Raw genomic sequence first — 24,850 nt, 5'->3', positions numbered from 1 at the left:
GCTGTGATCTGCTGGGCCTCTGGGTGACTGACATGGGCCTGGCTGGAGCTCTAGCCTCTTATTCATGTCTGGCCCCTTCCTCAGCAAGGCAGGGTGGTTTTATGCTACAGTGAGTGGGAAGAGAGCTACATGTCAGGGGAGAATTTCTAGCCACCTCCAGGAGACTGTGACCTCCCAAGGGGAGGTGTCTGGGGTTTGGGGACAGACAGGCAGGACCAAACACTGCCCTGCCTGAGACCAGGAACTGGCCCCTTGGACTGGGAAAGGGCCAGCACGTTCCACTGGGACTTTATCAGTTTCCTGCCTCTCTGGGAACAATCAGAGAGGAAGGGGCTTCCTCTGCCCGGTCAGGAAGGAGGGGAGAGGGCCCACCCTTCTGGGCAAGAGCAGACCTTGCTGGGTGGGAACTGCCAGAGGCACTCATGGCGGGCAGGCTTGATGCAGCCAGTTAATTACCTGGTGCTTTCTCCAGGACTTGGTGGTAGAGGTCGATGGCAGCTTCGTATTTCTGTCTTCTAAACATCAGGTCGGCCATCACCTGTCAGAATGCACACGATGCTAGGATAGCAGCTTGCATGGGCACGGAGGGGAGGCTGTGGTGGGAAGGGGGGACGGGAAAGGAGGGGAGGCAGGAAAGAACTTCCTAGGGAGCGTCTCTGGGCACTGGGAGAAGGTCCCACAGGAGGTGGGACAGCCTGGGGAGAGGGGTGGGCGTGAGGATGGAAGGAGGCAGGAAAAGCCGAAAGTGGACACCGCGGGGCCAGCCCCTCCACCCATGTCGGAGAACTGCCAGATGTGGGCAGTGGTGTGGAATGGGGGTTACCCACCTCTGCTGGAGACAGCCCTGGAGGTGGTCTGGGTGACAGGGCAGAGAGGGGTAGGACTGGGGAGGGCTGTTTTCTCATACTTCCAGAAGCCCCAGGAACCTGTCCTTGCCTGGCCTTTACCAGTGGGTGTGGTTTCCCCTGGAGTGAATGAGCCTCACCCTCTCCCCTCGGATGTGGCCCGGGAGGGAAGACGCTGCTGCCCCCTGCTGCCAGCCCACCCCTCCCATCCGGGGTGACGGATCCAGTGCTGAATCCCCTGCTGCCCCACAGCCCCGTGGAGCGGGTCACCGGGCTCGGAAGCAGCCGGCCCTGTGGCTGTGGGGGCCCGGGCCGCAGCCTCCCGCCCCATGGCTGTGGGGGCCTGGGCCGCAGCTTCCTGCCCCGTGGCCGTGGGGGCCCGGGCAGCAGCCTCTCACCACGGCGGCTGTCTCGTGGTCCTTCTCGGTCTGCAGGAGGCCGGCGCAGTGCTGCTCACACAGGTCCAGCTGTCCCTGCAGCAGGTAGAGCCTTGCCAGCTCCAGCGCCACCTGGACAGGCCCCGAGACGGTGAGCAACCGACGCACGTCATGGGAAGGCTCAGGCACCCAGGCCTCATCCTCGCACGCCCACGCTATGTCAGCTCTGCCTTCAAAGCATGAAAGCACGTCTCTGACCCGCTGGGATGATGTCTCTGGCTCTCCCCCTCTCCCACCCAGTACTGTATCGTCATGACTTTTTCTAACTAACCGCTGAGAGGCAGGGCCCACTGAGCTCATATTGATCCTTCGGCTTTGGCTCTGATCTCATCTCCTCTGAGAAGCCCTCTGCGCCCCAGGCTCTGGAACAGGTACCCCTTATCTGAGTTCGCAAGTGTCCTGACCCCTCTGTGGGTATCACATGCTGTCAGAACTGCCTATGTACTTGTCTGTACCCAGTGCCCAGGGCAGGGACCTTGTCTTGCCCCAGTGTGTCTGTAAGTCCTGGCCCAGTACCTGGCTTGCACATATTGGGAATTTGTTAAATGAGAACACGTTAAATAAATGAATGGGTCTGTCACTAAGCTCTTCATCTCCTCTCCTCGAGTGAACTCCAGCCACCATTTCCTACCTGCAGCCATGCCTCTCACATGACCCTAAACCTCCCTGCAAGCTTAGCCTGGGCTTTATGCCCAGAAAAGCCCCTGGCAGCCACAATGTCCTCTCCCCACCTGCAAGGGGGACCTGAAAATGCTACACTTGCCACCAAGGGCTGCAGTGGGTGAGAGCCCTGGGATCAGCAGGCAGGCCTGCCTACACCAGGGGTCTGTGCCCTTTGCAGGGAACCACAGAGAAGGAACCAGCCTCCATCCATAGTCAGGGAGCTCTGCAAGGCTTTGTGTCTCAAGGCAAGGACAAGGATCTCATTCCAAGGACCCCACCTTATTGTCAATAGGCGTGTAGGAGAGGGCATCTTTATAAGACTGCACTGCCTTGGCATACTCCTTCTCTGCCAGGTAGTATTCCCCAAACTGGATGCAGATGGAAGCTGCCAGTTGCTTCTGGGAGGGGATCATTTCTGGTTGCTCCAGGGGAACACGCTTCAGGATCCGAGACTGGAGGTCCATGGCCTAGGGAAACCAGGAAACTCTGCGTGAGCAACCCAGAGCCTGAAGTGCCAGGTCTCAGGCCAATTCACAGCAAGCCTCCAAGCTCTCATCTCAGAGCTAGCTGTCTAAGCAAGGGCATCTCAGCTCCCCTTGAGCAAATCTGGGTCACTCTGGACAGGCAAGGCTGCTGGCTGAGTACCCAGGAGGCAAACTGGCACTGCCGTGGGGGCAGGAGCAGGAGCAAAGGCTCTCAAACAACAAAACACTCCATTGTCCTCTGCTCATTCACCTGTTTCCATCACACCTGGCACTTGCTGTGTCTGATCTACCCCAGCTGTCCAATAGGTTAGAACAGGCACACAGTAGGTGTTCAGCACAGGCTGTGTTTTGTTGGGTGCATTTGTTTTGAAGTGTCCTGCTGGGAATTTGAGGCAGCCCCCACAAATAGCCATGACATAACAGTGATTAAGTGAGTAGCCAGAGAGCATTGGGGCAAGAGGAAACAATGAGGCCAGTGGGTAGTGGGCACAGATCAGCCCTGGGTTCCCTGAAGGCCAGACTGAGGAATGGAAATCCAGTGGGAAACCCCGAGGATAAGTCAGGTCAAGCAGTCAGAGATAGTCTACAACCACAGAGACATGCCCCAGGGGCAAGTGCCAGGCCACACCCTTGGGTACGAAGAGTGAAGAGGAAGCGAAAAAATGGCTAGGAGTCTCTTAGCAGGGGCTTCTCAGTGGTGCTAGTGGTAAAGAACCTGCCTGCCAGCGCATCAGACGTAAGAGATGCAGGTTCAGTCCCTACGTTGGGAAGATCCCCTGGAGGAGGGCATACAACCCACTCCACTATCGTTGCCGAGAAAATCCCATGGACAGAGGAGCCTGGTGGGCTATGGTCCAGAGGGTTGCAAAGAGGCGGACGCGAATGAAGCGACTTGGCGAGCACATAGCACTCCCAGCAGGAGACTATGGGTTGGGACGGTCCAACGCTGGTTCAAATCTCAGCTCCACCACTTACTAGCAGTGTGACTTTGGGTACATTTCTTAACCTCTTTGAGCCTTATCTGTTAAACAGGAATGTCACAGTGCTTAGCTCAAAGGGCTACTGTGAGAATTAAATAAGGCAAAAAGCCTAGTACAGAACTCAGCACAGAGCGTTCAATGCATGAGAGCTGCTGGCATTGTCTATTAATAACAGCACAAGCATCCTTGAGGACAAAGGCACTGTCTTCCTCCCTGCCTTCTCCAGTCCAGCCCAGGCGGGTTTCGAGCACTTCCGTGCACAATCAATAAAAGAGCAAGGGTGGGGGGATAAATGGAAGGTGGAGGTCAGAGGTGTAACCTAGATCCTCTTTAGAGGACCAGGCCTGGAGCCTTCCAGACCTGCAGTCCTGTCTTCAGCTTCCATCAGGAAATGGCAGATAGACAGCTTGAGTCTACTTGTCAATTACCTTGTTCAAAGTTTCCATCACATCTTCTTTTTTATGACTCTTGTAAACCTTGGCCAGCAAAAGTAAGCACTTGACATCATTCATCATGGATGGGATGTCTTTGACTGCAAAATGGAAACTCAAAGTAGTGTTTCCTGGGCCCTGGGGAGTGGGGGGTTGGGGGAGGATGGGGGCTGGGTTCAGGGCCCCAGCCAGTGCCTGTCCCCTGCCCCATCCTGCAGGAGAAGAGGGAGTATGTCTGCTCGAAGGCAGGCTAGGGAAGACAGTTGGGGTGCGCTCACCAAAGTCATGATCCAGTGCCTGCTTCAAAACTTTTTCTGCTTTGTTGAACTTCTTTAACTTCAGGAGCAGTTCGGCCAGATCGCAGCACACAAAGTCCTGTCCGCTAATCTTCTGGGCGGCCTCATAATAATTAATTGCCTTCGTGCACACAGGAAATAGGGGCATCAGGTCTGAGTTCGCACATGGGCACCTCACACTGTGCCCCTCCCCCCAACCATGCAGTCACCATGCCTGTGTACCCCTCCAGAACACAGAAGCCTCAGATGCAATGGCCTCCTGCCTGGCACAGGGCTTGCGCCTCCGCCTCAGCAGGTGTTAGGGGGTGGTGGGGAGTTGCTGAGCCCTTTCCTTGGCACCCTGTTCAGGGGGGTCTCCCCCACCTCCTCCATCTCCCCTGCTGGGCTGGCCCTCCCTGCCCCTTCCTACCCCAGCATGGCCTGACCTTGGTGTACTGGTGGGTCTTCACATAAGCCTGCCCAATCCGGCTGATCAGGGACGCGTCATGTGGGTTCTTTCTGTAGGCCTCGTCGTAGACCTCCAGGGCCTTCTCTGGCTGGTGGGGAAAGTGTCTGCCATCTCTCTCTTCTCCCTTACTGGAGAAGCGAGATTGGACAGGGTGGGTGCGGGGTGTAGCCACTTAGTGAGGTCACGACACCTTCACTCACCTCCTGAATGTTCATGAAAGCATTACCCAGAAGCAGACTGGTGTGGGGGCCAGGCAGATGTTCACAGAGCTCCCTGCAAAAGTAACCAAAACCTTAGCTCAGCTCTGTGCATCCTTCCTATTCCTGGATCCGTCTCTTCTCTTTCTCCCTCATTCTGTCCGACACCCATGCATTCACTCACTTATTCATCACCCAGTGCTTCTCAGCTCAGATGGGACGTGGTGCTAGCTCCCTTGGTTCAGGCTCTCCTCGTCTGTTATCTGGACCATGGCCAGGACTTCCACCCACTCCTCTGGCCTCCACCCCAAATGCCTAGAACCTTCTTCATGAGGCAGCCTTTTTTTTTTTTTCCCCCAGCCAAGCCTCACATGGCATGTGGGGATCTTAACTCCCTGACCAGGGATTGAACCCACTGGGCCCTGCATTGGAAGCACTGAGTCTTTACCACTGAACCACCAGGGAAGTCCCAGCCTACTTTTTCTAAACCTTCAATGAGACCATGTCATCTCACTGTTTATTGGTTTCCCACTGCTCGTGGCATCACCTCCCCTTCCTCCCGAATTGCCTAGATGGAGTCTTGCCTGAGGAAGGGGACAGGAAAGGTACCCTTGAGGTCCCAATGTCAAATTGTAGAGAAAATTGCTGAGGGCTCCCAATCCCGGCTCTCCATCCTCCTTCACTCACATTGGTTACACCCAAGCCGCTGAACATTTCCCCATGGAAATTTCCCCACGTCAGGGGCTGGGGCAGAGCCATGGTTCCCACCAGGATGTGAACCATAATGAGGGGCAAGCAGAACTCAGGGAAGACTCACTCCTGTGTCCTTACAACTCAGCAGCAGGTTGGCCTGACTGACCGACAGATTACACTCAGATTCTCACCAGAGGAAATTCCCTACTTTTGTCAAACACACTCTGAGAACACGTTGTGAAGCCCTGGGGCAAAGAAGACGATCTGGAGAAAACACTCCTGACACACCACTGGGACAGGGGCGGTCAGTGCGCCGCCCGGGGCTCACCGGTAGCACCCGATATAGAGGCGGGCGTCCTTATGGGTCTGCAGGTAGATGCTGGCCATCTTCTCCTTGGCGTCCATGTAGCAGGGCTGCTTGGGCGTGATGCTCTGCAACACACTCAGCGCCAGGTCCACGTTGCCCTTGCTCAGGGCCAAGTCCACATTGGCGATGGTGATGCGCATCTCCTCCGGCGTGCCGCTGAACTCGTTGATGGCGTCCTGCATGACCTTGGTGGCCTCGTGCTAAGACAAGGAAACCCAACAGACCTTCCATTTGCTCTCACCCACCATACCTGGAAGCCAGGGAGAGGATGGCCCATCCCCACTTTAGAGCGGCAGGAAGGAGACAGAGAGAGCGAACCTCTCAGGGTGGAGGGCCACTGTTCCTGGAGGGCAGGGCCAGCTGGGGGACATGAAATCCCTGACTGTGAGAACTTGTTCCTGAGCACCTCAAAGTCTGAAGGTAATTTCTTCCTATGAGAGACCTATGGACGCATCTCCTTATACCTTCCTGCTTTCAGTCAAAGGTATTTTTGTGTTATGGTTAGTTAGTGTTAGGCACTCAGTTGCATCCGACTCTGCGACCCCACGGTCTGTAGCCTGCCAGGCCTCTCTATCCATGGAACTGGGCACATAAGGGTGTATTTGAATTGTATCTTCATTGCATTTGTACTCTTGATTATTCTAACAAAGTTACTCTCTTTGCCCATTTTGGTCCTTTATGCCTTTGTCCAGCCAGACCTTCCAAGGTCCCAGGGCCGCCCCATACAGCTGAGCAGGTTGCTCACTGCAAAACTCCAAGGTGATGTAAGCGGCATCCACTGGAGAGGTGCACTGCCCAACTGCACAACCACGTGTGGTGGCCCTGGTGGGCCTTGTGCTCTGCCTCCCTGACATCCTTCTGGGGACAGTGAGGTTGGCAGGGGACAGATCATGCACGACTCAGGAGGGTTTGGAGTTTATCTTGAGGGTGTGGGAGCCACTGAAGCCTTTAAAGTAGGGGAGAGGGATACTCCCAAATGAATAAAAGCTAAACTAAAGTACAAGGAAACACCAGCCAGAATCAAAGAGCCTGGTTCCCAGGCCTACCCTGGCCCTCCAGCATGCGCCAGCAGCAAGAGAACAGAGCAAGGCATTTCTCACCAGCTCCCCGTTCATCCGGAGGGCATCTGCCAGCTCCAGTAAGATGGACACCCGCTCGCTGGGGCGCACGCAGGGCCCACGGAACTTCTTGTTCTCTTCCGTCCTCAGAGTTGGTAATTTTATGATCATCTTCAGTGCCTTTATGGCTTCTGGATAGTCCCCAGACTTGTTGAGGGCCTTGGCCTTGATGAAGTGGTAAAGGGGGTGGTCTCGGACCTAGAGGAGCGTCAGCAGAGTATGGGGCTCCAGCTCCCGGAGGGGAGAAAGCCACAGGATCCCACGGAGCCAGTCCCCGCCTTTGGGCCAGCAGAAGGGGCTGAGGGATTCTGGCAGCTCCTGGGGCTACTCTCCCAAGGCGAGTAGGGGCTGAAGCTAGTGGGGCTGTAGGATGCTGAGCAGCGACAGGGCATCGGGGACCCCCACCTGGAAGTTGTGGCTGACGCCCAGCTCCAAGGAGTGGGAGCACATGGCAAAGTTGCCCTGAGCCAGGTAGATCTGAGCCATGAGGAGATAGGCGTCCACGGAGGTGGGGTCCAACTCCAGGCAACGCTGCAGGGTGCTCTGGGCATGCTCTAACTCCCCTAGAAACAGGAAACAAACCCCTACATCCAGGGATCCTTGGGGACTCTCAGGACCCACCACGTAAAGGCAGAAGGAATTTTACGTGTCCTGTTTCCCAGAAATATGCTGGGCATTTTTATCCCATGTCTGTTCAGCTTGACTCAGAGTTCTCCTCCTAAAATTAGAACTACTATTAGTTTTTGCCTTGACCCAGACAACAGCCAGGAGATGCAAACCTTGGTGTGACACCTCCCTTCCTTCTGTACCCTCAGGGAGATGGCTAAGTCACTTCACTGCTCCGTCTGGAGGCTCAGGGGAACACTGAAGTCTCAACTTCCATACCTAAGAGCAGAACAAAACCTAATAATAGCTGCAACCATGACAGCCACAACTTGAGAAGCACCCGCTCTGTGCCAACACAGGCAAAGTACTTTAGAAAGGCTGGTTTAATGTCTGCCCCCACCCCCCTCCCCCACCAAGGTGGTATTATCATGCCTGTCTTTCAGATGCAGGACTGGAACTTTAGTGATCTAAGTCACTCAGCTCCGAAGGGACGAAGTCAGTATTTACGTCCAGGGCCGTGGGCTCCTGAGACTGCGCTCTGAATGCCTTGGCACGTTGGGGCCCAGAGGCCTTCCTGTGCCAGGCTGACCCTAAGTGGGAGGCAGTGGCAACTCAGGGGCAGGGTAGAGAGAGCTGGTGGGAGACCCTCCTTCCTCTGTTGCCAGGTCCCTCAACAGCTCCTGCTTGGGGTCCATCAACCAGTGGGTGGAGAGCACTTGCTTCCGGGTCCCAAACTCCCTGAGCCTTCAATTGTGCTGCAGAAATATGAAGGTGTCACCATGACAACCTGAGCAGCTGGAGACCTTGCTTTGTCCCTAAAGCGCTGGTATCTGCCAGCATCCTTGTGTGTGTGTGTGTGTGTCTGGCAGGGCAGGGAGGGCCTGCCCTCACCTTGTACCCAGGAGACCTTGGAGCAGTGGGTAAACCTGGCACTCTGATGAACACTGGGAGGACTGAGGATGAAGACCAGGAGCTCTAGGCAGAGTGCAACCCATAGAGTGCAGAGCACACAGACGCGCCATGGCATTCTGAAGCCTCTGGACACCAGAGATCAGCTTGACTTTCAAGCTGATGGGGGTGAAAAGTCATGGGGAGCAAAGACTTCCGAGAGCACAACAGGCCCCCACCGAGGGTTCTCCCCATCCTTCCCTCTTTCTCCAGGATCCAGGCGTTGATTTAGGAGAGGCTGGATGGGGACTGTTCTGGCCCATGAGGCTCTGCGAGTCTAATGGCACAGGGACCCCCTCCCTCGGGGCCTTCCTGACTGCCTTTTAAGAACTGCCACCCCTACATCCCCTCTCTGGCTTTCATTTCCTCCCTCGCACGGTCATGTCCTAACAATAACACTGCGCTTTATGTCCACGTACCCTTACCAGAACACAAACTCCAGGGTGGAGTTTCTCTTGTTCTGAGCACTGCTGTCCCCTAGGATCAGAGCAGTGCTGGTGTATCGTCGGGTTCAGTGACTGTCAGCTGGTACAGACCAAGCAAGCAATCAGCAAAAGGGAGGCTGGGAGAGACCCCTGCTGGTGAGCAGTCAGGGGTGTTGGAGGCTGGGGACAGTGGGCACACCTGGTGATTGAGGGTGAAGGTGTGCATGTGGAGCATCCCAGGCAGGGCGCCTGCAGACACTCACCCGGGGCTCCCCGCCAGCCACAGGGACGCACTGGCTCACCTGAGAGATACTTGACCTGGGCCATCACATACAGCGGCTCAGTCAGGGCTGGTGCCACCTTGACCACAGGATTGAGGATCGCAGCGACTTGCTTAAGAAGAGGAGACACGATCTGGCCTGGAGACCGGGGCTGCAAGAACACAAGGGTTTGCCCTATTCTCCTGGAGCACTCAGAAAACACTCTCAGTGAAGGGATTTTATTCCACATGTGTTTTACTTTATCCTACTTTATTTCTACTTACTGTAGTTACTTCGCTCATTTTTATTTACTTTATTTTACCCTGGTAGCTCAGATGGTAAAGAATCTGCTTGCAACGCAGGAGACCCAGGTTCAATTCCCTGGGTCGGGAAGATCCCCTGGAGAAGGGAATGGCAGCCCACTCCAGTACTCTTGCCAAGAGAATCCCATGGACAGAGGAGCCTGGCGGGCTACAGTCCACGGGGTAGCAAAGAGTCAGACATGGCTGAGTAGCTAACACTTTCATGCTTCACACACACATTTACCATCCACTCTGTGCTACTCTGTCCAAGAGCTGAGAATGGGGACTCAATTTGTTCACCTCTGAGCCCCCCATCAAGCATGGCATCTGGCTCATGGTGGTACCCTCAGTAGATATTTGTGGGATGGCATTACGAGGCACTTGGGGGATATTAAAGCATGTAAGATACAATCCTTGCCCACAGGGAATCTCAATTGTCTGGGAAGGCTGGACAAACAAGGAAAGACCAAAATACTTCTTAGAAGACACTGGGAGGAGAGGGAGCCCAGTTCCTCCCTGGGATGAACGGAGGCCAGTGCCCCGCTCCTCACGTGCAGTCCCTGGACCAGCAGCATGAGCATCACCTGGGAGACGCAGGGCTTGTGCCCCACTTCCTGGGTGATTGGCATGTTACACGTGCAAATGTGAAAAGCACTGGGCTCCCTGACTGCCCGAGGCCCAAGCAACCTAGTGACTGGCCAGGTAGGTTGTGCCTCTGCCCAGACCTGTTCACCAGTCCAACCCCCACTGCCCGCCCCACGAAGAAGCACCCTCCTCTAACCTGCTTAGGGCAAAAGACCAGGTACTCCTTGGCAATGCAGACCAGGAAGGTGGGGTCCAGCCGTTCCAAGTATTCGGAGCTCATGGGGAGGGCCTGCATGCCAGAGAAGTGCAGCTCGGCGGCCTCCTTTAGCAGCGTCGTGGCCTCCTGCTCCCCTCTATGCTTCTTGGATGCCAGGAGGGCTTGGAGGAAAACCAGCACCTGTAGGAGCAGGCCCGGGTCTTGGAGGCAGTGCCCACTAGGCAGAGCCGGACGGCCAAGGAGCAGCGGAAGTCAAGGGGCAACTAGGGGTGGGAAAAGGGAGGGGGTGTGGCGGGGGCGGGATCCCAGGGCAACCTCGGCCCCCACAGAGCTCTGACCTTGGACTTCCCCAGGGACTGCTGCACCTCCTTCAGGAATTCCAGCTGGTGTTCGGCCTCCTCCAGGTGGCCGTCTAAGATCTGGCACCAGATCATCCCTGGGAGGGGACAGAACTGGGATGAACAGCCAGCTCTGTGGCAGAGCCAGCAGGCCAAGGGACAGCGGACAGCAGGGACCCTTTCCCGTGTCTTCATAAGCTCAAACAGTGGTGTGTGCTCATGGGGAAGCGTTCAAATCGTAGGGCAAGGAAAACATCCCCAGCTCACATTCTGCTTTCAGCGTGTCTTTCTCTAGAGAGAATCAATATGAACAGATTGGGCTGTATTTCTTCAAACATCTTGCAAAGCATTTGCATGTTATTAGTGGAGAGTGTATTTTCCCATCCGTTCATATTAATTACCCCATTCTCTTCAATGGTGACATAATATTTCACTGCCGATGTAACCATTTATCTAACTACTGCACTATTGAAGGACTCCTCGTTTCACATTTCATTGGTTTTCAGGGTTTAAATATTACAATGCCATGGTCAACATTTTTGTGGGTTCTAACTCCTTATGTAGAGATGATGTCAAAGGGCATGTACATCTAAAACCTTGATAGATAAGGCCAGCTTGCCCTCCAAGGATATTTGAATTAATATTACTGTCAAGAATTCGGAAGTATTTTTTTCTTTCCCCACGACCTCACAAACATGCTTTATTTACTCTTTACCGTGCTAAAGAGTGAATAACTTGTTTTAATTCACTTTTTAAAAAAATTTTTTTAGGGAGAATGGACATCTTTTTATATATTTAGTGGCCTTTTCTACTGTAACTTTCCTGTTCATAGCTTTTTCCTGTTTTTCTTTGGATGGATTTTTATCACTTTCTATTCTCTTCATATATAATCCTTGTTACAGACATTTTCCATTAGTTTGCCTTTTACCTTTTAACTATTTTTTCTCTGCCTTTTTGCCATCCAATAGTTTTAAATTTTTACATAAATTGGTCAAATATTTTCCTTTAGAACTTCTGAGTTTGTAGTTATGCTTAGAATTCCCCGGGCAACCCAAGTCCAATTTAACTTTTATGTTTAAATATCTAAGTCATCTAGAATTTATTTTTAAGGATAATGTGAAATGGGCGTTTACCTTTATTTTTTTTCGTAAAGAACAGTCAGGTATTCGACCATGAATTATTGAAACTCTATCGGTTTGAAATGTCATTTTTATCATAAGGCCTGTTTCTATCCTGTTGATCTGTTTTGTGTATTCCAGGAATGGCCTCAAACGGACTTCTCTTTTTTAAAAAAATATATATATTTTTTGGCTGTTCTGTGTCTGCTGCTGTGGGATTTTCTATAGCTGCGGTGCCCTGGTTTCTCACTGTGGTGGCTTCTCTTGTTGCAGAGCATGGGCTCTAGCGCACACAGGCTTCAGGAAGTGGCTCGCAGGCTCTAGAGCACAGGCTCAATGCTGTGGTGCACGAGCTCAGCTGCTCTGAGGCACGCAGGATCTTCCTGGATCAGGGATTGAACCTGTGTCTCCTGCATTGGCAGGCGGATTATTTACAACTGAGCCACCAAGGAGATCCTTAACTACTCTTGTTTTGATGTGTTTTGATATTGGGAGGACAAATCCCTTCTGTTCCTACTCTTCTTTTTTTTACAATTTATTCCTTGACCATTTGGGTACATTTATTTCTGACTGTCTTCCTCACCACCATCTTGGTTTTCAGTCATATCCGTCCCACTATTTGGCTCATCTATGGACATTTTTACTTTGCAAAAATCATATTTTTAATTTTTAGCAACTCTTTTTTTGTTATCTGTATTTTTTTCCTAGTGGCATGTTCTTTACTCACGGACCTAATAGACTCTAGAGTCAGCCAACACAGGAGGTGTTTTGGGGACAAAGTCTTTTCTGTATCTGGCCTTAACTTTGTTCCTCAGAGGGCCACTGCTTTGCATGTTTCACTTGGCCCCTCTTCCAAACTGCTAGCAGATTTATAAATTGACTAGAGTGATGACTATTAGCAACCGGGGCAGATGTCTCAAATTGCTAAGGCCCCTGATTTTCCCGGACGGGCCAGGTAAGACGGATGAGTCAAGGACACATGTGTGTAGACTCAGGCTTGGCTGGAGTGTGTGGGCTTCCCTTCTGGCTGACCAGCAGGGGCTCTCCCTTGAACTGAGGAAGTGGGCAAGGACTCAGACTGGTGGAGGAACGTTTCAGGGAATTTTGCCTGTGTGTTGGGCATTCAAGTTTTTTGCCCTTCATGTCCCTGCTGGTGGTGGGACATCATGGGGGGCTTTGTTTTGCTCTGTCCTGTCCCACCCCTGCTAAGAGTCTCCTTGATCCCATTATTGGGCTTCCAATAACCCTCCTGTTATCTCGATGATGACCCCATGACATATTTTGCTCCCAGCCTCTGAGGACCCCAAGCTTGTGTGTGTTTTTTTTAATTTTTCTTTTTCCTGGAGCCCTCTGGGGAAAGCTGATCTACTCATTTCTTTAGCTGCCCCGTCTCTGCCCATGTTGGCTTATAGGTTTCTAAACTTGCTCAGAGCTTCCAGATTGAATGCAATTTGCTTAATATCTTCTAGAAATGCGAAGTTCTTCAGAGTTCCTGGTCTACCAAAGGCACCTTACCCTGTTTCTGGGGCTGCTATGGGGACTCACCATCTTTCTAAAATGTTGCCCGTGACTTTGGGGGGTTTTGGGGAGGGAGGAAGAAGCGATGACCGAGGAGTCAGCCTGATGCATTGAACCAGAAATCAAGACCAAACACTTGGATTGTTTTTTGACTGTGCCACACAGATGCGCCTGGAGTTTAGCAAGAAGTGACTTTGCCCCCAAAAGACACAACTCCTCAGAGCCGGGGCAGGAAGCTGGCTTGCCTGGGGCACTGATCACCAGGCTGCCTCCACTAAAATCAAATACCTCTGTCTTAGGATTTGCTAGAGACCACAGATTTGAGAGCTTTGTGTAAAAATGAAAACTGGGCTTTGGAAAATTCACTTGACATTTGTATAAAGTGGGAGGGAAGCCCTGGGACACATGGGGAAGCAAAACTCTCAAAACTACTCACTCTGGGGGCCTTTCAGCACAGGGGCCTGAAGAGGAAGGGTCCACAGAGGTGAGGTGCTTTCAAGAATTCCTGTGCCTCTTGCATCTATATGTGTAGATGCCTCGAAAGGCACCCCATCCTACAATGTACCCCCAAACTCACATACCGTCTGGGAAGAATGCTTGCCAACCCCTCTCTTCTGGATTCATGGAGGTCACCCTGCTTGGCTCCCACCCCCAAGCCTGCCGCCCCCCTCCCTGCCCAGCCTGCACAGACCTGTCAAGGCAGCCACGCTGCTCTCGTCCAGCTTCATGGCCTTTGAGTACCACAGAGATGCCTCCTTCACTTGGTCCTGCAGGATGAAGAGGTAGCCCAGCTCGGTGGCCATGTGGGCGTCGGAGGACGTGGCCATGAAGGTCCGTTCGATGAAGCTACACACCAGCTGCAGAATCCCCTGGTGCCTCCCACACTGCAAGGAACAGACACAGGGACGGGGAAACCGGTCACTCCAACCTGCCTCAACAAGGCCATGTGCAAATGGGGGACACTTTGGCAGGACTCGGGGGTGTTCAGGAGAGCCCCAGAAGTACCGTGTGTCCAGGTAGCTGTCCAGCTCGCAAAGAATCCCCCCAACCCCGGTGGCCACATGTGTGGACCCGCCTCCAGGCATGGAGCCCTCGGAGGGACCCAGTCCCGTGTCTGGCCATAGTCACTGGTCCAAGAAGTCACCAGGAGGTTCTTCACAAACTGAAGCTGCATGAGGGGAACTCTTGGTGTCGCACTGATGGGAAGTGGCCCTGAGGGCTGTGAGCAGCCCCATTGCCTGCTGTGCATGGAGAATGAGCAGAGAGAATCAGACACAGAGGTGGAGGGAGAGAGGGTATCCCAGTGGAATTCGACTCCCCAGAGCTGCCCCTGCCCTTATGACAATTCCTTATGGTAAATCTTTCTTTTTTTTAGTTGGGGCACACGGGATCTCTAGCTGTGGCATGTGAACTCTTAGTTGCAGCCTGTGGGATATAGTTCCCTGACCTGGGATGGAACCCGGGCCTCCTGCATTGGGAGAGTGGAGTCTTAGCCATGCCAGCACCTGGGAAGTCCTCCTTCTAGTAAATTTTTCTCTGGGGCTGAAGGTTGTGACAGAGACAGGCTGTTTGGCAGCCTGCTCTGTTTGCACTGAGCCTGGCGTCAGAGAGGGTTAGGCAGGCAGCCTCCCTGGGACTCTTTCACAAAAAGAATATGGGAGGCGGGGGCTCCAGCACCCTGCTCTTCCACAGCTGTGTTGCTGCCCTCTTTCCCCAAACAGGGCGCCTCCCACTCTGAAAGCACTTCCAGATCTCACTTCCGTGGTCTTCACAGCATATCTGAAGGGCATGTGGGCACAGGAGACAGAGGCCACCTGATACCATGATAGGACGGAGGCAGGCAGGGGCCCCAGGGCCTGGGCCACTAGACTGAGAGATCAAGTTTAAGCCGGAGAGGGTGGGGCGGGGTCCTGAGGGAGCTTCTGGGGGAACCACCGGTCTCCCCTGGGAATAAGACAAGATGCGCTAGCTCAGAAACCAGGGAGGAGCTTTCTTACCAGTCTGCTAACCACAAGAATTTTTTTAAGATGGAGGCTTGGATTTTGGGGCTCTCTTGTTTCCAGTGCCTTAATCAGATTCCTAACGTGCTCAGCAGCCTGCAAGAACAAAACACAATGTCAAAGGTAGTAGGTAAAAGGGGAGTGGGGCAAAGGTTCTCAAGGGTGGCTGCCCGGAGCACCAGCTGAGAGATCTGAAACACACTCGGGCCTCCGCACCAATGCCAGAGATTCAGTTAACTGGCCTTGGGTGTGCCCAGGCTTCAGTACCACTTTGGGGGCCCGCAGGGGCTTTCTCCCCAGAGCCAGCACTGCCCCTTTATTCACGAATTTGGGAAGAGCAGCTGCCCTTTGAGACGGCCCCAAACAGTGCCAGAAGCCAGCTGTATGGTGCACACACAGCGGTCCCCTCCCCTACCCGGGCCAGTTCCAAACCACTTGGGCTGGCCCAGGAGCAAACCGTCAGGGTGGGTCTCTGGCCCCAAACTTCTGTTCCATTTTGACCTGAGTCACCACATTGATGCCTCTCTGTCATTCCAGTGAACCCTCCCAGGGACTCTGACAGTCAGTGTAACTGACTTTTCCAGTCTAGCAGACGAAGGGTCAGAAAGGTTAAGGTCATCTGACCAAGGTTACTCAGCCATCTAGATGGCTGACTGAGTCCAAGGCCTGTGTTCTTTCGTGGACTCTTCTGCCCATTCACTATGTAGGGTAGTGAGTTCTTAGTCCACAGCTGCAAAGAAGTACCAGGAGAGAATATGGGGTGGGGTGGATCTTCTCTGCAAGCTTAGGACTATGCAGCCTGGGCTGGGGTGAGGGGCAGATCCCAGGGTTTGAGATGGGGGCAAAGGAGGGGCATTAAATGCTAACTGCCCTTGGGCCTAACCATGAGGCCAGGCCCTTGGGAGGCTTGCTCAGGGCCCCAGGTTCTCACGGAGCTGAGGACAGGCCTATTCCCCTTGTTTCTAACTAGAGACAGGGCTAGGGCCCTTTTTGAGGGTTCCTACCAAATACAGACCATGCCCTCCACCTCACCCCACTCTATAAAATCCATAACCTCAGAGCTGGGCAAAAGGAACCAGAAACTTCCTTTTCTTGCCATGACCCCTTAGGGCCTCTTGACTGGTCACACTCTCCGCAGAAGCCATGTCTTCATTAAGAAGGCAGGGTTTTCACTGAAGACACAAACTCCTTTTGAAAATAAGAACGTGTCTGGGCATGGAGGTTTTCATTAGGAATTTGAGGTGCTTCTGACTGCATCTGAGGACTCTTTGGGGTTTCTCTGGAAAACTACAAGTTTTAGGAGCAAGTTTATGGCCAGGTGCATGCTAAGTTGCTCAGCTGTGTCTGACTCTTTGTGACCCCACAGACTGTAGCCAGCCATGCTCCTCTGTCCATATGATTCTCATACTGGAGTGGGTTGCCATTTACTCCCCCAGGGGACCTTCCTGACCCAGGGGACCCAGAGACCAAACCCATGTCTCCTGCATTGACAGGTGGATTCTTTACCACTGAGCAACCTGGGAAGCCCATGGAGCCAGGTACTGCCTGGTCAACATCTGAACAATGCTAACCATTCCCTTAAAAAAAGGCATTTCCTGAAACATGAACACAACCATGTGAATTCCTTGGTGGTCCAGTGGTTAGGACTCAGCACTTTCACTGCTGTGGGCTTAGGTTCAATCCGTGGTCACAAAACTAAGATCCCGCAAGCCAGGCAGCGTGGCAAAAACAAAAACAAAACCCAAACCAGCAGCAAACCACAATCATGACTTCCATCAGTTGAAATGGAGCAAGTTATTGTAGCGCACTGGGCACTGTTCCCAGTCGTCCTACATGTCCTGTAATTGGACCTTATAACAACCATACAGAGTGGGTGGAATTAGCTCCATTTTCACAGATGAGCATCTTTGGGGCTCATCCAGGTGGAGACACCTGCCTGGGTCACACAGGGAACATGAGGCAGAACCAGAGCAGTGTGTCAGCCTCACTGCTAGCCTTTGGAACTGTGTGGCTCAAAGACCAAACCAGAGCCCCGAGGGTATGGATGGGCGTAGGGAGCTGAGTCCCAGGGAGCGCCCTCCAAGGCCTTGGGGGTGGAGGTGCTGTGGAGGGTACCTCCTTGGCTGGGTTGGTTTCAAGGTTCAACTTCTGAGTCTTGAAAGAACTCACCATAGTCATGTTTCCTTCTCTTGCGAGCTCATGCACAGCTAGAATTTGACAAGCATCGATATTGCTTTGGTCTTTTTCGAGGATTCTGAAATAGGAAGAGGACCCATGTGAATTGAGAGAGTTCAGAGGCAAGGTTAGGATGGTGTGGTGGCATCTTCTGATTGTCTCCTAACATCTATCCTCCCCTTCTTTTAATAGAACCTGCTGAACTGCTGGGGCATGTGGCTACTGCAATAAACACTACATTTCCCAGCTTCCCTCTGCAGCTCATGTGTGACCATGTGACTAAGTTCTGACCAATAGGATGCAAGCGAAAGTGCCCAGGGTACATCCAGCGGTATCCCTACAGCATGACTTCCATTTATTCTCTTTCCTCCTTCTTGCTGGCTGGAACGTGGGCCATGTGAGCCACATCCTAGGAATAGGACAGTAGGGAGAAGGGGGCGTGGGGCCCTAGAGAGTTAAGCTGTCATCCTTGTCTTGGCCCACCATCCAAACTTTTCCCTGAGAGAGGAATAACCTTTCATGTTAAGTCCCTTATTTGGGGGTGTCTTCATGACAGAAACCTATTTATATCCCAAATTACACAGGCATGACTGTGGTACCAGGGTCAGGGGGCAGGGGGTCAAGTCTGCAGCTGTACGATGGAAACTTTGGTTTCCATCATGTGTCACTTGGGAGGCGCGGCTCCTGACCACACTACAGAGTTTTCTTTTTTTTAGTTATTTATTTATTTTTGACTGTGCTGGGTCTTTGTTGCCACAGGGGCTTTTCTCTAGTTGTGGCGAGCACAGGCCACTCTCTAGTTGTGGTGAGTGGGCTCCTCATCGTGGTGGCTTCTTCTGTTGCAGAGCATGGGCTCTGGAGCACTCGGGCTTCAGTAGTTGGGGGTGGGGAGCTCTAGAACACAGGCTGAGAGCTTGCAGTGCATGGGCTTAGCTGCTGTGGGGCATGTGGGATCTTCCTGAACCAGGGATCGAACCCATGTCTCCTGCACTGGCTGGCAGATTCTTTACCACTGAGCCACCAGGGAATTCCCTGGAATTTTCAATATTTTGTTTCTTTATAGGAAATTTCATATTTTTCAGCCGGATTAGGGAATGGTCCTTCTGCTTAACAATTCCTCTAATTAACATATCAACTTTCAACACAACTAGGCAGAGTCAACATGCAAAGAGTTCTAGGCATTGATGATGATTTTGAAGGCACTGTGAATTTCATAATTTAGAAATTAAATAAAAAACACTTTTAAAATGACGTATGGACTAAAAACGAATCAGAACCAATGTTAGAGAAGTCTCACAACCAAATGATACTGAAGATACTATTGAAATATCCAGATGTGTAGACACTGTTAAATGGTACCTCAAGGGACGTCTATAGACTTAAATGCTTATCTTCTAAAAGAAGATTTAGAATGGCCAGGCATCCAACTCAAGAGTTAGACAATAACAACAGAGTACCTCCACAGAAGGTAGTTAGCAGGAAATAATAAAGAGCAGAATTAATCAATTAGGAAACAAGGATATCATAGCCTCAACAAAACTCAAAGCTGGCTGTTTAACAAGACTAATGGAAGAAACAAATTATTTTAACGTTGGTGGAGAGAACTAAAAGAGAAGGAAAAAATGAACAATATTAGGGCTGGAAAGAGAAAAACATCTACAGAGAGCAGAAATTTAAAGAGCAATAGGGGAGGGACTGTCCTGGTGCTCCAGTGGTTAGAACTCTGTAATTCATTCTAATGTTGACACTATCAACTACATGAAACTGATGAAACATACAGGCTTCCAGGTATCCTGTGGGCCCAAAGTGGAGCCTCCAAAGCAAGCTCTTGATCCAGAAGTTCCTGCCCAGGACACCAGCCAGCTGTGAGAGAGGCCGTGGAGGGCCAGCCCAGGCCTGGCACAGGCCGGAATCACTTCCAGTTTCCTACCAGGGCCTCTGTATGAGACTCCGATTCCAGTTAGCATCCTTCCATAGGGAAGGAAAAGGTATGTTTGTATTCCACCCCCTCACACACACAGACAATTTGGACTGCAAGGAGATCAAACCAGTCCATCCTAAAGGAAATCAGTCCTGAATGTTCATTAGAAGGACTGATGCTGAAGCTGAAACTCCCAATACTTTGGCCACCTGATGCGAAGAGCTGACTCATTTGAAAAGACCCTGATGCTGGGAAAGATTGAAGGGAGGAGGAGAAGGGGACAACAGAGGATGAGATAGATGGTTGGATGGCATCACCAACTCGATGGACATGGGTTTGAGCAGGCTCTGAGAGTTGGAGATGGACAGGGAGGCCTGGCGTGCTGCAGTCCACGGGGTCGCGAAGACTCAGACACGACTGGGTGACTGAATTAAACTGAACTGTACTGGTGACTCATGATCACTCAGGGAAAAACAGTCCATGAACTCTTTTTAGGAAGAAAATTAGTACTATATGTTTTATGATTACTGTGATAAAAATGGTTAAAGTGGTAGAGTTTAAAGAGATAAGCTTCAGTTATCCGGAAAATTCAATTTTAGAAAACCCTCCATCAAACATCCCTCCCCTGAAGCCATCTTTATCTCTGTTCACAGTGAGAGTGCTTCAGGATCACCCTCTACCTGGACCTGGGCTTCCGCAAGTCCCCATAACTCCTGAATCCTCCCTCTGCTGTCTTCCTGGTGCACTCAGCTTGCTACTTAAGTCTTCTCTCAGGCAATGGCCTTTATCACCCACAGTTTTAAAAATTACATACTACAATAGTCCCTTTCTGCCTTTATTCTTCCCTCCCCGCCTACTCCTCAGACACAACTGCTGTTTACCTCTAACTCTTGTTGCCTTGGGTTCCTTTGGTAGTTCTGTCTCTCTCCTAAACACTATGCTTAGATCACTTGATGGGGCTATTTCTTTTCCAATTTTTTTTTAAAGATTTTTTTTTTGATGTAGACCGTTTTTAATGTCTTTATTGAATCTGCTACAGTACTGATCTGTTCCACGTTTTTTGGTTTCTTGGCCACAAGGCATGTGGGATCTAGTTCCCTGACCAGGGATCGAACCCGTACACCCTGCACTGAAAGGCAAAGTCTTAACCAGTGGACCACCAGGAAGCCCCAAGAGGCCTGTTTCTTGATCTTCCCACCATAGGCCTCCACTGCTGGCTTCCTGCTATGACAAGTGAGTGCCTAGTTCATGCCCAACCTCCCTCTGCTCCCCAACCCTCAATGTGACCATATATTTATTCATAATGCCCACTGACAATGCTGACTTTTATGGCTTGTTCCATCAAACACACAGTATCTCCCATCCTGCCACTGTGTAAGAGGGGACCAATTAGTCCCCTCCACTGGCAAAGGAAGTCTAGTCAAGGCTGTGGTTTTTCCAGTGGTCATGTATGGATGTGAGAGTTGGACTATAAAGAAAGCTGAGCACCGAAGAATTGATGCTTTTGAACTGTGGTGTTGGAGAAGACCCTTGAGAGCCCCTTGGACTGCAAGGAGATGCAACCAGTCTATCCTAAAGGAGATCAGTCCTGAATATTCATTGGAAGGACTGATGCTGAAGCTGAGACTCCAATACTTTGGCCACCTGATGCGAAGAGCTGATTCATCTGAAAAGACCCTGATGCTGGGAGGGATTGAAGGTGGGAGGAGAAGGGGACGACAGAGGATGAGATGGTTGGAAGGCACAACCGACTCAATGGACATGGGTTTGGGTGGACTCTGGGAGTTGGTGATGGACAGGGAGGCCTGGCATGCTGTGGTTCATGAGGTCGCAAAGAGTCAGGCACGACTGCGCGACTGAACTGAACTGAACCAGGAAAGGAAGGAAGCATCAGGTCAGCGCCCCCTCACCTGTGTCCCATTTCTACCGTCTGCTCCCAGTCCTGCCGAGCCAGGAACAGCTGCATCTTCAGGACCAAGGCAGGCGGGAAGCTCCCGCAGGTGACGGTGATCTGGTTCACAACCTCAAGGGCCCCCGAGTAGTTCTGCAGCATCGTGAAGTACATCACCTGTTGAAAGCCAAACAGAAGAGCCTTCATCAGTGCCCACCAAAAATGAGCGGTGGGTGTCAGTGTCCCCACCAAGACAGGAGCCGAGCCTGACACGTGGGCGGGAGCCATCATTCAGAGTGACAAATCGGGTCCACAGCAGTCTTGGGGTTTTCTGACAGGCAAGGCAGGGGAATGGAATTCCAGCTGAGTTATTTCAAATCCTAAAAGATGATGCTGTTAAAGCGCTGCACTCAATATGCCAGCAAATTTGGAAAACTCAGCAGTGGCCACACGACTTGAAAAGGTCAGTTTACATTTCAATTCCAAAGAAGAGCAATGCCAAAGAATGTTCAAACTACTGTACAATTGCACTCATTTCACATGCTAGCAAAGTAATGCTCAAAATCCTGCAAACTAGGTTTCAATAGTATGGGAACTGAGAACTTCCAGTTGCACAAGCTGGATTTAGAAAAGGCAGAGGAACCAGAGATCAAATTGCCAACATCCATTGGTTCATAGAAGCCAGAGAATTCCAGAAAAACATCTACTTCTGCTTCATTGACTATGCTAAAGCCTTTGACTATGTGGATCACAACAAACTATGGACAATTCTTCAAGAGATGGTAATACCAGACCACCTTACCTTCTTCCTGTGAAACCTGTATGCAGGTCAAGAAGCAACAGTTAGAACTAGACATGGAACAACAGACTGGTTCCAAATTGGGAAAGGAGTACGTTAAGGCTGTATATTGTCACCCTGCTTGTTTAACTTATATGCAGAGTACATCATGAGAAATATTGGGCTGGATGAAGCACAAGTTGGAATCAAGATTGCCAGAAATATCAAATGGGAGAAATATCAATAACCTCAGATATGCAGATGACACCACCCTTATAGCAGAAAGCGAAGAGGAATTAAAGAGCCTCTTGATGAAGGTGAAAGAGGAGAGTGAAAAAGCTGGCTTAAAACTCAACATACAAAAAACCAAGATCATGGCATCTGGTCCCATCACTTCATGCCAAATAGATGGGGAAACAATGGAAACAGTGACAGACTTAATTTTCTTGGGCTCCAGAAGATGGTGACTGCAGCCACAAAATGAAAAGATGCTTGTTCCTTGGAAGAAAAGCTATGACAAACCTAGACAGCATATTAACAAGCAGAGACATTACTTTGCCAACAAAGATCCATCTCATCAAAGGTATGGTTTTTCCAGTAGTCATGTGTGGATGTGAGAGCTGGGCCATAAAGAAGGCTGAGCGCCAAAGAACTGATGCTTTCAAACTGTGGTGTTGGGTAAGACTCTTTGAGAGTCCTTTGGACTGCAAGGAGATCAAACCAGTCAATCCTAAAGGAAATCAGTCCTGAATATTCACTGTAAGGACTGATGCTGAAGCTGAAGCGCCAATACTTTGGCCACGTGATGCAAATGAGCTGACTCATTTCCCAGATGCTGGGAAAAATTGAAGGCAGGAGGAGAAAGGGACAACAGAGGATGAGATGGTTGGATCGAATCACCAGTTCAATGGACCTGAGTTTGAGCAAGCTCTGAGAGATGGTGAAGGACAGGGAAGTCTGGCGTGCTGCAATCCATGGGATCGCAAAGAGTTGGACACGACTGAGCAACTGAACAAGGCAGGGACTACAGGAGATAGCTGAGATAGCTGAGCCCCTGCAGGCCTGGGACAAAGTCATGGGATGGCACCCCCTAGTGGGGAGGTTCAGCACTTTCAATTTCCACATAAGGCCCATCATCTCCCATTCACTTTCCTAAAATTCACTGCTGAAAACTGCTCACTGCGGCGGGTGCAGCCGCCGTGGGTCGGCAACAGTTTGCAGGTAACCCTCTTCCCACATATCAAGTCTGTGGGACTTTTCCTCTGTCAAGGCTCACCAGGCTTGGGTCACGGTCTCTGCAGGCAGCCAGCCACTAGCTCTCCTGGGCAAGTCATGACACATGCCTGAAGGGGCAGAGAGCAATGCTTCCCAAAGGCTTGAAACCGGACTCCAAAAGGCTGGCTTTGGCCTACAGCCACCTTCCATTAAGAGACTTACCGAAAACAAGAAGAGGAGTATTCTAAATAAAAACTTACGTATAGACGTGTTCACTGAAGCTTTCTTTCTACATGTACAACTAAAAACAACCTTAATATACAAACACTAGGAGGCAAAGTTGGCAAATTATATTAGGTCCACGCAGTCGTGGCCTGACTTTATGTCAAAACGACATGTGTTTATGACACAACCCTACATGAAGAGACCAAATGGCAAGGTGCCCTATGATAACAACCACATGAAATCCCCCTGTCTGCTGTCCTGTAGCAGGTGCTGTGTGTGACCCCCTTCAGGACCAGGGGGTGGGGGTGGCTGTTGATATCTCTTGGAGGAGCCTCCCTCCTGGGCTCCCCTGTGGCTTCAGGGAGCCCCCAAGTACCAGGTTGCCCCCATCCCCGAGGGGCAGCCTACAGCCAACATCTTGTCAGGGAGGGGGTCAGGGCAGGGCCACCCCAGCTCCACAGTTCCAAGCAGAGCTGGCTGAGGCTGCCACTAGGGCTGCTGCACAGTCCAAGCTCTCCCTCCTACTTCTTTCACTTTCCCTACACATGTCGGTCCCGAGGGCACAACCTGATAACCCTCCTGTGCGATAACCTCATGGCTTCTGCTCCCCAGCGAACCACTGAAGGTGCACCCTGAAACAACACGCAGCAGAGAGACAAGGAGACACGGCCCTAAAATATTGCCGTGGGTTGTTTGGGGGTGGCAGGTCTAAAAGGAGGCCATTTTGACTTTTTTAGACTTCCGGTGTTTCAATGAGCACGCATTCATTTCAGGTGGCACTAGTGGTAAAAAAAAAAAAAAAAAAAAAAAAAAAATCTGTCTGTCAATGCAGAAGACACCAGAGATGTGGGTTCGATCCCTGGGCTGGGAAGGTCCCCTGCAGGAGGAAATGGCAACCCGCTTTGGTATTCTTGCCTGGGAAATTCCATGGAGAGAGGAGCCTGGCAGACCATGGGGTTGCAAGAATCGGACACGACTGAGCACGCGTGCAAACGTATTCATTTTATAAGATAGGTATATACAAACAGAAGCAGGTTAAGAGGATGATTTTTTCTCTCATAGACTGATTCAGCGAGGGTCACATCAGAAAAAGGCAACAATTTAAGATCAGAAAAATACAAAACACATACCTTCTTTCTCTTATGACCAAGTGAGTGAGTTTAACAGGTGAGATGAGAAAGGAAAATGTAGAGAAAAGGGACAGTGGGTGAAAACAAAAGGGACAGAGAGAAAAAAGCCCACCAGAGCCCAGGGAGCACAGGTCCTGAGGAGATCTTAGGCAGGAGACAGACAGAAACTCAGACAGGAAGGACTGGGGCGGGCCCAGCGCTGCTCTGTGGCCCTGGCCCTCTCCGGGACTCTGCTCTT

The 24,850-nt window shown here is 51.3% G+C and overlaps 1 protein-coding gene across 2 annotated transcripts in view; it reads right to left on the bottom strand.

Moving 5' to 3' along the window:
* Positions 1-24,850, bottom strand: part of TTC21A (tetratricopeptide repeat domain 21A) — a 33,634-nt gene that overhangs the window by 3,545 nt on the left and 5,239 nt on the right. For both annotated transcript variants that reach the window (XM_013973365.2, XM_018067073.1), the window contains exons 6-22: positions 21,284-21,441; positions 17,447-17,531; positions 15,275-15,373; positions 13,969-14,161; positions 10,642-10,739; positions 10,283-10,483; positions 9,242-9,371; positions 7,366-7,523; positions 6,943-7,158; positions 5,804-6,042; positions 4,786-4,858; positions 4,563-4,673; positions 4,120-4,258; positions 3,839-3,942; positions 2,224-2,412; positions 1,244-1,354; positions 457-538 (exon numbers count right to left, since the gene is read on the bottom strand). In XM_013973365.2, the coding sequence (XP_013828819.2) occupies positions 457-538; positions 1,244-1,354; positions 2,224-2,412; positions 3,839-3,942; positions 4,120-4,258; positions 4,563-4,673; positions 4,786-4,858; positions 5,804-6,042; positions 6,943-7,158; positions 7,366-7,523; positions 9,242-9,371; positions 10,283-10,483; positions 10,642-10,739; positions 13,969-14,161; positions 15,275-15,373; positions 17,447-17,531; positions 21,284-21,441 (2,386 nt within the window). The remainder of the gene's footprint in view (positions 1-456; positions 539-1,243; positions 1,355-2,223; positions 2,413-3,838; positions 3,943-4,119; positions 4,259-4,562; positions 4,674-4,785; positions 4,859-5,803; positions 6,043-6,942; positions 7,159-7,365; positions 7,524-9,241; positions 9,372-10,282; positions 10,484-10,641; positions 10,740-13,968; positions 14,162-15,274; positions 15,374-17,446; positions 17,532-21,283; positions 21,442-24,850) is intronic.

This window comes from Capra hircus, chromosome 22, assembly GCF_001704415.2.
Source record: "Capra hircus breed San Clemente chromosome 22, ASM170441v1, whole genome shotgun sequence".
In the NCBI taxonomy this organism is placed as follows: domain Eukaryota; kingdom Metazoa; phylum Chordata; class Mammalia; order Artiodactyla; family Bovidae; genus Capra; species Capra hircus.
Note: the sequence above shows the minus strand (reverse complement) of the source record. Positions and strands in the feature narration are given on the sequence as shown.